Source organism: Misgurnus anguillicaudatus, chromosome 14 (genome assembly GCF_027580225.2).
Source record: "Misgurnus anguillicaudatus chromosome 14, ASM2758022v2, whole genome shotgun sequence".
Taxonomy (NCBI): domain Eukaryota; kingdom Metazoa; phylum Chordata; class Actinopteri; order Cypriniformes; family Cobitidae; genus Misgurnus; species Misgurnus anguillicaudatus.
In genome coordinates, this window is record NC_073350.2 from 30,972,739 (window position 1) to 30,985,415 (window position 12,677).

Sequence of the window (12,677 nt, forward strand, 5' to 3'; positions counted from 1 at the left end):
TGAGGAGCTCAGATGCAAAAGCCACCTTAATCCCCTTAACCCCAGTGACAGGTCATTCAGAAATACCGTTTGTTGATAGAATCCATTAAGAGTCTAAATAAAATAAACGGTTGTGTCTGAACTCTTCATATACAGTACTTGTACTTTTTGTAGTAGGCCATAATATGCGTGACTTGGATATAAAACATATATAAGACATACTGTATGCATTAACAATATCACCCTTTTTCACAGCCAAGTCAATGATTATTATAATAAATCAAATCATAATGATTCATGAATTACAGTTTAGCATTTGATGTTGTGAGTCTGCAGATACACAGACAATCTAAATGATATATGTGAGATCATCTCAGTGCTCTGTCCTTTGCCCCTATGTTTTATACTGATTTGCACTGTAAAATAGAGTTTATGACCTGTAAAAAAACATCTACTGTATCTTTCGGTCCAAAGATAAGACTTCAACTTCGATTCTGTGTATTTGACTGAAAATCTCTGTATTAGCATTAAAATATTTGAAGAAAAATCTGATTTAACTACAATTTCATTGTAGGCTTTTGTAATATTGAACTCTCATGCAGGCTGTGAAAAGTACAGAAACTAAAAGAAAGTATACAGAGCAGTGAGCAACCTTGTTTTTGGAAGGTCTTATCGATTGACCGACACTGACAATTTACTAAGTGAGAAGTTAAACAAAGCTCCTTGTGTAAATCTGTGCGTCATTGCGGTAAGGTCAAAGGCCATTTGCCTTGCCTCGCCTCTCCCACTATTAAACTACTGTAGATCTCGGTTTAAAGCACAGTATGACACTCTTACTCAAACTCAAATGTTACCTTAAAAGTTCAAGCGGACTGATACTCATGTTTTTGAAGATCTAAATGGATTATCTTTCTCAAATTCAAGAAAAGTCAGGAAATTCCTCGACTAGATCTGCGATCATATGCAGGCAAGTACATTTGCCATAATTTAATTCTGGATCTGACAGATTTTGGCAGTTTAAAAAATGATTTATTTATGAAAATATTTTTTCTTTCTCTTGAGAGAATTTTACCAGGTGTTTCTGATGTTGCTCTGAGTCTTGCTGTAATTATTAACTAATGATAACAACATTCCAGAGTATTATACCACCATTACTACACTGTAAAAAAATTCTGTAGAAATTACAGTATTACTGGCAGCTGGTTGCCAGTAACTTACTGTAGATTTTACATTTACTGTATGTTATTTCCTGGCAACAGTTTGTTCAAAGTTAAATGAACATGAAACATTTTCAGTATTTATCTTCTACAGTAAGTTACTGGCAACCAGCTGCATAATTACAGCAAATTGTTTACAGTGTACTGGATTACTACTACTATGTAATTGTGACCCTGCCTGTCAAATCAGAGCTAAAGTAATTTTTTGTGATTTACTGTTTTCTACATAAACTCATAATACTGAGCTGAGGTCACGTCGAAGATTGAAATTAAAGTAAAATCGATTGAATATCACAATTAGATTATTAGACTTTAGCCTGGATTTCACAAATAATGCATAAAATGTACACTGTTTAGTTGGGTTTAATGTTTTGTAATAGCAGGAAAACCTGCTAAGTTTAAGTTATAAACAAGCAACTAAAATTATTTGTCCAACATTTAGAGCAGTTTACCAAACTTACTTTTGAAGACTCCATTAGCCCAATCAGGTTTAACTTCATGACCACAATGCTGAATATGATTTAATTTGATCAAAGGTTATAAATATACAATTTACTACAAGTAAAAACCTCATTGTGCTACGAATGTCATTTTTTATCTTGAACACATTGCACATATTATTTGCATAAATCTTGATTGCTTTATTAAATTGGTTTATAATCTTAATTGCTTTATTAAATCAGTTCATAATTTCAATCTGTTTATTAAATCAGTTTACCTAATCGATTTATTAAATTAGTTCATGATCTTGATCAGTTTATTAAATCAGTTCATGATCTCGATCGGTTTATTAAATAAGTTAATGATCTTGATCAGTTTATCAAATCAGTTCCTGATCTCGATCAGTTTATTAAATCAGTTCATGAGCTCAATCGGTTTATTAAATCAGTTCATGAGCTCAATCGGTTTATTAAATCAGTTCATGAGCTCAATCGGTTTATTAAATCAGTTCATGATCTCGATCGGTTTATTAAATCAGTTCATGATCTCGATCGGTTTATTAAATCAGTTTTCTTAATCAGTTTATTAAATCAGTTCATGAACTCGATCGGTTTATTAAATCAGTTCATGAGCTCAATCGGTTTATTAAATCAGTTCATGAGCTCAATCGGTTTATTAAATCAGTTCATGATCTCAATCGGTTTATTAAACCAGTTCATGATCTCGATCGGTTTATTTAATCAGTTTTCTTAATCGGTTTATTACATCAGTTCATGAACTCGATCGGTTTATTTAATCAGTTCATGATCTCGAACGGTTTATTAAATCAGTTCATGATCTCGATCGGTTTATTAAATCAGTTCATGATCTCGATTGGTTTATTAAATCAGTTCATGATCTCGATTGGTTTATTAAATTAGTTTATAATCTTCATCAGTTTATCAAATCAGTTCATGATCTCGATCCGTTTATTAAACCAGTTCATGATCTTGATCGGTTTATTACATCAGTTCATGAACTTGATCGGTTTATTAAACCAGTTCATGAGCTCAATCGTTTTATTAAATCAGTTCATGATCTTGATCGGTTTATTAAATCACTTCATGGTCTCAATCGGTTTATTAAATCAGTTCATGATCACGATCTGTTTATTAAATCAGTTCGTGATGTCGATCGGGTTATTAAGACAGTTCATCATGTCGCTCGGTTTATTTAATCAGTTTTCTTAATCGGTTTATTACATCAGTTCATGATCTCGATCGGTTTATTAAATCAGTTCATGATCTCGATCGGTTTATTAAATCAGTTCATGATCTCGATCGGTTTATTAAATCAGTTCATGATCTCGATCGGTTTATTAAACCAGTTCATGATCTCGATCGGTTTATTTAATCAGTTTTCTTAATCGGTTTATTACATCAGTTCATGAACTCGATCAGTTTATTAAATCAGTTCATGATCTCGAACGGTGTATTACATCAGTTCATGATCTCGATCGGTTTATTAAATCAGTTCATGATCTCGATTGGTTTATTAAATCAGTTCATGATCTCGATTGGTTTATTAAATTAGTTTATAATCTCAATCGGTTTATTAAATCAGTTCATGATCTTGATCGGTTTATTAAATCACTTCATGGTCTCAATCGGTTTATTAAATCAGTTCATGATCCCGATCGGTTTATTAAATCAGTTCCTCATTTCGATCAGTTTATTAAATCAGTTCATCATCTCGATCGGTTTATTAAATCAGTTCATGATCTCGATCGGTTTATTAAATCAGTTCATCATCTCGATCCTTACAATAACCTTACTGAAAAGTGTTACCAGTTTATAATCTCTTGATTAGTTTAAGTTATAAACAAGCAACTAAAATTATTTGTCCCACATTTAGAGTAGTTTACTAACCTTACTTTTGAGAACTCCCTTAAAATCTTATTAAAAAGACATTTTATTAAATCAAGATCAGATGATCAAGATAAAAATTTAATTATTGTTTTTTTTTATATTTTATAGGTCTAACTTTCGAACAGTGTTTGGTGATCACTTGTTGTATACGTACTGATTACAAAACAATCTAGAAACTATTTATAGAGATACAAGATGAATAAAACATAACATTGTGTTACATGTACAATACTTCTGGACACACCATTATGGTAAACCCTACCAGAAAGTTGGACAACAACTCTGTTTATGGACCAAATGATATTGAGCAAGTGTTAGTACCCATATTTGATACCTTCATCCTAGTGACTGGTGTGGTTGGACACATATTGGTTCTTATCATCATCTGTCGTACCATGCGCAAAGGACGTGGACAGATGAATGGACGCAGGACTGGAGGAATACAAGAAACAAATGCAAACGGAACCGATGTTCTTCTTCTGTCATTAAGTGTGGCCGACCTTCTGCTGCTTTCCTGCCTTCCTTATCACACGGTGGCAATTGCGACCCACCACTGGCCCTTCGGGAGCTTCATGTGTAAATCTGTGAGCTTCCTAAGTGCGATGTGTACCTCTGCCAGTGCCTTCACATTGGCTGCTTTGGCGTTTGGTCGGTTCCTCATTGTGGTGCACCCATCAAAAGCGTATCGATGGCGCAGAGAAGGCCGATTGAAAATAATAGCTGGTGCATTGTGGATACCTGCTATAGTCCTTGCATCGCCTCAGTTTGCATGGCGGATGGTGATTTCAGGGCATGAAGCCTGTGAGGACCTGGCATGTTTTAATTTCCTATCCGATAAAGGCCAGTTGGCATATGGAGTGTGTCACTTTCTACTGGCTTTTGCCTTTCCACTTGGGATCATTGTAATAGCCTATGCCAAGATCTACCATTTCCTTAAAAAGACTAGACAGGGCCGAATAAGCCAGGCGGACCGTTTGGAACAATATCATGTGAAGGTAACCCAAACATCAGCTATGTTAGTGCTGGCATTTGCATTGTGCTGGCTGCCTTCATATGGTTTAATGTTTGCCCAGATAACTGAGAGTGATGCAACTTTACCTCGCTTGGGACCTTTTGCTACCTTCGCTCGCATCATGGCAACCGCGTCTACTGTGGCCAATCCTATTCTCTATGTTTTTATGTCAGAGAAATTCAGGAAGGAACTAATAAATCTGGGTCAAGAATGTTGTAAAAGCAGAGCTGTCTAAATATTAAACTGGCCTATTATTTTATCACTTTCATAAAAAGTTGTTTACAAACCTGAATGTGTAAGTGATAACAAAGACATTTTTTGTTTGTTTGTTTTTTAGCTTAATTATTATTTAAGTATAAGAGATGACATGAAAGCTTAAAAAAGTTGAGACTATTTTACACTGTCAGATAAAAAGTACAAAAGATGTCACTGTAATGAAAAATGTCCTAATAATGTGCCAATATGGCCTCTAATATGCAGCTTTTAGGTACAATAGTGCACTTTTTGAAATGGTACCGTGCCCAGTGACATCTTTTTCTATCGTTTTACAGAGACTAATATACATTAACTGCTTCAGTTATACTGTATTGGTTAGAATACACTGTTACTTTGTACATACTTTAAATATTTTGTGTCAATACAATTACAGACTCAAATGGTTTGTTTATCACAAGGGGTGCAGTACTAAGAAAGACTTTAATGTGAAACTAACTAAAAGAAATACTTTTGTTTCAGTTTGCAAACCCAGAATTGACAATATGGTTATATCCTACATGTACATGTACTGATATTAATACTGTAAATAAGATTAAATTAGTGCTGGGCAGAGTTTGACCACAATCGATCGCATACAAAATAAAGGTTAATTTTCGCATAGTATATTTGTGTGTGCTGTGTGTAATTGATATGTATATTTAAACACACTCACATATACATTTCAGATTTTGTATATATATATATATATATATATATATATATGTATGTATATGTATATATATATATATATATATATATATATATATATATATATATATATATATATATATATATAAATCTTAAATTTATATATAATATAGAATATATAAAAATATAAATAAATATATGTTTCTTAAATACATACATAAATGTGTGTACATAACAATTACATGCAGCACACACTCGAGTATAATACACTGAAAAAAAAGACTAGTAAAATTTACTTAAAAAAATCCTCGTAACAATTTGCACTAACTTTTTTTAAGTAAAATGTACTGCTTTTTATAAGTAAAACTTACCTACTAAAATCAAATAAAATTTACTAAAAATTGCATGATAAAACATATGTTAAATAATTAATTAAATGTTACTTAATTATTTTATTTAGGAGTTATATTTATTTTAATCGTTTAGGTAAAGTCTATTACGTTTTTTTGAAAATTGAAGCATTGCTGTCCTAATAATATTAAATAAATCGTATTTTCTGTTTATTATTTTCTTTAACATATTCCTATGGACCTAGTTATTTTTAGTGTTATAAATGGCATTATAACACAAAATTCATGACTGACAACAAGTCAGTCATTGAATAAACTTGATTCGGAACAGAAACGCACACAAACTGTGTTTCTGACATGCATTATCATCACTGTGGAGAGAATTACAATACAATGTTCTGAACAGGGTTCATGTAAAGAAACACTGATCACCTGAACGGTGACTTCACAAAATTATTATTTACAACAAAACAACATCAATAATATCAGAGCTTAAACCTTTATGACATTTTGTTAACAAATATTTAAGTAGTTAAAGTTTTTATCAGTTCTTATTCTGTGATAAAGCTTAAAAAATAAAAATATTCAGGCGCAAAGAATTGTGGGTATTCCTTACAACATGTGCAAATAAATGTAAGTAAATTTTACTTAGATTTTTAGTTTAATGGATTTAATATTTTTAAGTAAAATGAACTAAGATTTTTTACTTAAATCTGCTAAAGTTTTTGATTAAAATGTACTTAATTATTTTAAGACTATGTGCAGTGACTATAAAACAGTTAAATAATACAAGAAAATATCTAATAAGACTTACTATTCCCACACAGTTCACTTTTTACATGAATTAATTGTGTATTTATCATCATTTTACTTAGGAAAATGTAGTTCTCAATAAATGTTAATATTATTATGTAGAAATTATGAGAGTTCATCTAATAAATATTACTACACCAAAAAGTTTGTTTTTTCAGTGTATGCTAAAAATCACTTTTATGTTGTATGGGATTTATCGCGATCAATCCTTGCCCAGCACTAGATTAAATACATTAAAACATGTGGGTCCATATTCTAGTATATTTTTAATTTGTTTACAGAATGTAATAATCCCATTACAACTGTAAAAAATCTTTCTGCACTTAAATTAAAACTTATACTTAATCAACAGGTCATTTTAACTGTACTGACTAGTGATGAGTTGCTGTATCTTATAAAATAAAGTTGACTAAAGCAAATTTAACTTTTATTTATTACTGTAAGTTACAGCGACTCATCACTGATCAAGCTAGTTGAAATGACTTGTAAATCATGGTTGATTAAACTTAAAAATGTAAGATCAAAAATGTTTTTTTATTGTACCAATGGCAAATTTACAGTAAGTCTGTATGCAAAAAAAATACCAAAATGTTACCAATTTAAGTAATTTTTTTTTAGTTTCACTTTTTACATTGTGTTACTCAACCATGGATTGAAACATCCCAGCATACATTTATTTATAACCCAACAATTGGTTCTATCCAGCATGCATTACTTTATAGTATATCAAAAATATGTATGGACAGATCATTTTTTAAACCCAATGTAAGCCACACTCCACTGTACTGAATAGTAAATGCAAATTATATGTCACTTATAATGTGCTTTATTAAATTTGGTGATTCAACCACTTAAGCATTTACTTGAAAGAATAAATGAACCATCAAAATATATCAGATGACACTTTTTTTTGCTTTATATTTTTTTATACTCTATATCTGAGTAACAATGAAATCAGAAATTTTCCTGTTCATCACATCATCGAACGGCACAAGCCAACAATGGACATTCGGAGTTGAATGCTTTGTGAAGTCTTTCACATGGGCCCTATACAATTAATGGACACAAGTTTAATTAAATACAGAAACAAATACTCTGAAAATACAGCACATACCTTAAAAAGTGTTTTGAGGTTTTTACACATGCACATTATTTCAAAGCAGTTTTTATAGATAAATAAAACTGATTACTCTTACTGCACTACACAGAGTTTTGTCCACTACTCAAACTAGCCCAATCGTGAAATTATCCAGGGTTTTCTGGCAGGGTTCATCTGCTAATATTTGCCTTCCTGGGACTACATATCACATTATACCCACTTAAACCCACAGACATTTCATTAATGGCTATCTATGCCATATGCCCTGCACAAATTTTAACTTCTAGAATTAAAAAAAAAAAAATCTCCCCAAGCTGTCATTTGTGGCAGGACCCTTTCAAAATGTACACCTGTACACCCAAAACTTAATATTAGTACATTAGAGTTAAATGTTAGTTTAAAAGGTTCAAAAGGTACATATCTGTACCTAAATTAGGATCTTTATAAAGGGTATAGCCCCAGTGACAGCTTGGGAAAATGTTTTGACCATTTTTTCTAACAGCAATTTCATTTCATAGTGTTTTAAATCTTAACTTTCAGGAAATTCAATTAGCCTGTGTGTATCCTTATCACTTACCAAGTTGCATTCACATTCTTGTCCATAATCTTTAGAGTTGGATTGTTGAATTCATGAGCCTTTTCATATGAAATATTGTATTTGCCTGTAATATTATCAACTGATATTGTGATTTGTTTCCAGTTCAGTAAATAAGAGTTACGTCCCAATACTTTTGTTCTCATAGCTTAAAAATTTACAAGGTGAATTTGCCATCTTACCAAAAATGCCTGTTGGGCTGCCATCTTGTGGATATTGTTGAACAGCAGGCCACAGATACACACCCCCATCATTCTTATGAAGAAGAACGGAGACACTGAAATCCCCCATGCTAACGTTGATTTTATTGTGCGTTGTGATCAGATCCACACTGTTGATACAGAATAACTCATTAGTGAACTTTTCTTTTGATTATTATACAAAATGCATGAACAATAACCGTGGTGTTACTAGCCTATAATACAGTTTTTTTCTGCAGACTGATACCATTGTGTCATTGTTTCAAAATTGTTATATGCAAATAGCTGAATTATGGTCACCATAGTAAAACCATGGTTCATTTATATCATTTTTTGTAATATAGGCAAAAAACTGCCACCGTATTTACCCATCAGTGTAAGATAGGGCAAAGTTTTGGCCCCACAGTAAGTCAACATTGTCTTGGTCATTACGGTAACTGATGGAGTTTGTGGTTATTGTGAGATTATGGGTCTTTTTATAATGAAAGGCAATTTTAGAAAATCCTCTTCTAGTTGTCTGGGATTCTCCATTTATATAAAACTCTATGGATGCATAGAAAAAGCCATGAAACATTAAAAAGCAAACATGCATTTGATTAATGAGGGGTGGCATGTAGAAATAATTACGGTTTTCTGACCTCTAGAGGAATCCTCCAACAGTCTGAGTTTATGATGAAGAAGAACATCAAAACAAAGTGGTTGAGACTGACCATCAGCAGCCAGCATAAAACGATTACTGTTACCTCCAGCTAGGACAACACAACCAAATGAATAAAACGAAATAAAATAATCTCACATAAAATAAATGATTGCATTGAAAATAGTTCCCAACAAAGAGAACTTTGGCTGTAAAGAATAATGTCATCCTGGCTGACTAAAGCAAACAGAAAGTACAACAAATGAAAATCCAAGTAATGTATTCTTTCTTTTTTGCTTTGATTGGATTGTAAGACATACTATAGATTTTCCTTTACCAAGGAAAATAATAAAAGAGCAATACTACATAGTTTTACTTAAGAAAGCAAACATTTGGGTGGCATACCATCAGTCCTCATCGTGACATCATGACCTATAATTCTTCCTGGATATAAAACATAAAAATGTAATAACATTATGTATTCTGTTTAAGCAATATAGCTGTAAGCAAATTATAAATGAAATGTTCTTTATCTACAATATGACTTACATTGCATTCCAGCCATGCCTAAAAATATATATATATATATTGGAGAATATTGGCTTACCTCTAGAACCTTTTCGATGTCCTCGAGCTCTATCAGGTGGCATCGGAGAAACTGTCAATGATCGTTTAGTACAAATGCGTTAAAATAAAATAATCTTGAGTTGAGCATCTTACTGTAAGGTTGTCGTTTTATTACCTACCTGGGCTGGGTTTCCCAATAACGATTGAACTTAGCACCTAAGAGCGCTTTCTACGAGCTACTTAATGAACATTTGTTGCTCATTTACGTGCGTTTTTAAATGTTTTAATTAATGAAATATCATTTTCCGTATTTAGTTAGGACTCGTCCCACTCCGAAATGCCTTCTGCATTTTATATTATAGTTTAGATTATTATTATTATTTGTTGTTTGTTATCTATGTTTATTTTTTATTATGGATTATTGCATTGTTCTGTAAATATTTATTTGGTTTCTTTAATCAGATGCCATTTCCCTTCAAAAGTTTTTTTTATTTTACTGTAGATGAATTATACCAGCAATTGTTAGGAACAATTGATCAATTTGGTAGTACCAACTTTTACCAAAATTGTACCAAATACATTTTCCTTCTTTAAAAATGTATGTTTATTCATTAAATTTGATTCCTCATTTGAAATTTAAATATATTATATTAAAGTAATTTAATTTAAACAAATAAACAAAGAAGAACCCAATGATTTTCAAGTGCTACTTAAGTAACAAAGCTTTTGGGAAACGGCCCGTAATTCTAAGATGATTCGTACGATCGTTTTTACAATCTACTTAGCGTTACGATGCTTTTGGGAAACCCGGCCCTGGACGGTGACTAGATGTCAACAAATGCAAGTGACTTGTTAAAAGTGGTGCTCCTGAGTGTGTCCTATGGCTTTCTACTGTATAAAAATGAAAAGTAAGAATGTGTTTATATATGAAGAGTTTGGTTCCAAAACGCGATAAACGCCATTTTTGAAAAAAATGAGTTACTGCCAAAATCAGTATTATATCAGGTCAGTAGTTAAAAGTAAATTCTTAATTTTACGCAAAATCCAATATCCGCCGTGTTATTCTGTCATCTTTTCTCCATTTTTCCCCAAAATGCGATAAACGCCACTGCTCCTTTTTTACAGAACGCAATAAATCCATTTCTGATATTACAGCCCACCAGTCACGCAATGTAAACAAACATGGCGGACGCGCTGAGTCCACGGAGTCCTAGTTTTCCTCATCTACTTTGTACTTCGTGATCAACAAACAAAACAAAATAATATTTTAATTGCATCGCTAAACCTGTGATGGTTTTCTGTGATGGGAAAGAAACGTAAGCCATCAGCATCTAATATTTTCCCTGAGAGGCACTCGGGTGCTTGTTCTCCCGACAGCATCAAGCTTCTCATGCTAACACATTGACCCCAGGGGATCTTATGAAAAACTTTACATAATTTTACTCAAAGTCAACGAAAATCGAGCAGGACCAAAAACATTTTACAGCTAATCTCTGTGAAAGACGTTAAGCGATGACGTCAAGTAACCGCAATGACAGGGTTCTTAATATGACAAAGTAAGTGTTTTGATTAATGACATTATAATGTTTATATCAAAGCAAAGAAATGCAAAAGAAGTGCTACATGGGGTGTAAACTGCTCTTCTCGGTGCTCTTTGGATGTAAGGGATAATGCTAATCAGTTTATAAGAAAAATCCAAGGCACTCGAATGTTGTAGATATAGTTAAAAAGCCTTTATAAAGGCTTTTTAACTATATCTACAACATTCGAGTGCCTTGGATTTTTCTTATAAACTGATTAGCATTATAATGTTTATATTTTTAATTAGTGTGTACAACTAGTCAACTAAATGAATATAACATGACAAAGATGAATGCACATTTATATAGGCTATTGATTCAATAGATTTATAGCATTTTGAATAAAAACTTGTTATGGATTTATTGCATGTTGTGGGAAAAAGAATCCGTTTTTATAATAAATCTTTGAAAATATAACCTAAAGATGCTATGTGAAAGTTTGTAACAGAAAATAGTTGTTTTCATCTTGTCACTTTCTTGGTATAGAAAACGTCTCGGTTACGGATGTAACCCTCGTTCCCTGAAGGAGGGAACGGAGACGTCACGTCGTGACCGACGAATTGGGAGCTCGCTTAGAGAGACCAATCTGCTTCGAATACTACTAAAACGCCAATGAACTTGGCATTGAGATATTTGCATAATGCTGGCGCCGCCCTGCCAGGTGCGTATATAAGGCGCACGTGCAAATAGGGAAATCAGCTTCTGTTCGCTGAGAAAGCCGGAAGGTGACCGGCCTAAACAGCAGGTGGCAGCACCTGTGGCGACGGGACGTGACGTCTCCGTTCCCTCCTTCAGGGAACGAGGGTTACATCCGTAACCGAGACGTTCCCTTTCAGTCGGTCACTACGACGTCACGTCGTGACCGACGAATTGGGAAACCCTACTAAAACGCCACTAGGGGCTGACCTATTCCAGTGTCTGCAAAAAGCCCTCCGGTTCCACTTAAGGATAGGAGAATTAGGTTTTAAGGCAGAAGGCCGGGCACTAGATGTTCCATTAACCCACAGTAGTGCCAGCGACTGGGAAGCGCCCTATCTGAGCGGTATAGGGACGCTGCGGAAGCCACCGCCCCGTTAAGGGCTATTGGTGGGCGAAAGTCAACCGTAGTTGAGGTATAATGACAGCCGTGGCTGTGTAAGCAAAGCAGTGCTCTGCTAAGGGAAACGTGGGCTGGTAGGATTAACCCCACGGAATAATACTCACAAAGGAACCCGTTGGGACACAATGTGGGGCCCTGGCCAAACACGTAGGTTCGTAAGAATACAGCTAGTGAAAGGCTGACAGCCAATGCTCCGCAACAAAGGCTGTCAAGGCAGTGGAGAGAGCAAATCAAACCATTACGCATTTTTGCTCTGTTAGCCTTCCATACTGAAACTC

General features: G+C 33.5%; 2 protein-coding genes across 27 annotated transcripts in view; one reads left to right on the plus strand and one right to left on the minus strand.

The window, feature by feature from the left end:
• Positions 1 to 12,677, minus strand: part of LOC129428014 (inter-alpha-trypsin inhibitor heavy chain H3) — a 95,455-nt gene that overhangs the window by 64,790 nt on the left and 17,988 nt on the right. For 6 of the 25 annotated variants that reach the window (XM_073876283.1, XM_073876280.1, XM_073876282.1 and 3 more), the window contains 7 exons: positions 9,761 to 9,811; positions 9,559 to 9,597; positions 9,155 to 9,265; positions 8,885 to 9,059; positions 8,499 to 8,647; positions 8,299 to 8,383; positions 7,426 to 7,669 (listed from right to left, as the gene is read on the minus strand). The exons of 15 other annotated variants lie outside the window; for them this stretch is intronic. In XM_073876283.1, the coding sequence (XP_073732384.1) occupies positions 7,555 to 7,669; positions 8,299 to 8,383; positions 8,499 to 8,647; positions 8,885 to 9,059; positions 9,155 to 9,265; positions 9,559 to 9,597; positions 9,761 to 9,811 (725 nt within the window). In that variant the 3' untranslated portion in view covers positions 7,426 to 7,554. Of the gene's footprint in view, positions 1 to 7,425; positions 7,670 to 8,298; positions 8,384 to 8,498; positions 8,648 to 8,884; positions 9,060 to 9,154; positions 9,266 to 9,558; positions 9,598 to 9,760; positions 9,812 to 12,677 lie in introns of those variants that run through there. 4 more of the 25 variants (XM_073876284.1, XM_073876287.1, XM_073876286.1 and 1 more) reach the window with 4 other exon arrangements.
• Positions 3,276 to 5,165, plus strand: LOC141349016 (somatostatin receptor type 2-like). Of its 2 annotated transcripts, XM_073876296.1 has the most exons (2): positions 3,276 to 3,795; positions 3,890 to 5,165. In XM_073876296.1, the coding sequence occupies exon 2, from the start codon at positions 3,940 to 3,942 to the stop codon at positions 4,789 to 4,791; it is 852 nt and encodes a 283-aa protein (XP_073732397.1). In that variant the 5' UTR covers positions 3,276 to 3,795; positions 3,890 to 3,939; the 3' UTR covers positions 4,792 to 5,165. The 2 variants fall into 2 exon arrangements, with proteins under 2 accessions (XP_073732397.1, XP_073732396.1); XM_073876295.1 differs by having other exon boundaries at positions 3,279 to 5,165.

Excerpts from the sequence above, each read along its gene's own strand:
- LOC141349016 (XM_073876295.1), top strand. The coding sequence starts at position 3,766 with ATGTACAATACTTCTGGACACACCATTATGGTAAACCCTACCAGAAAG.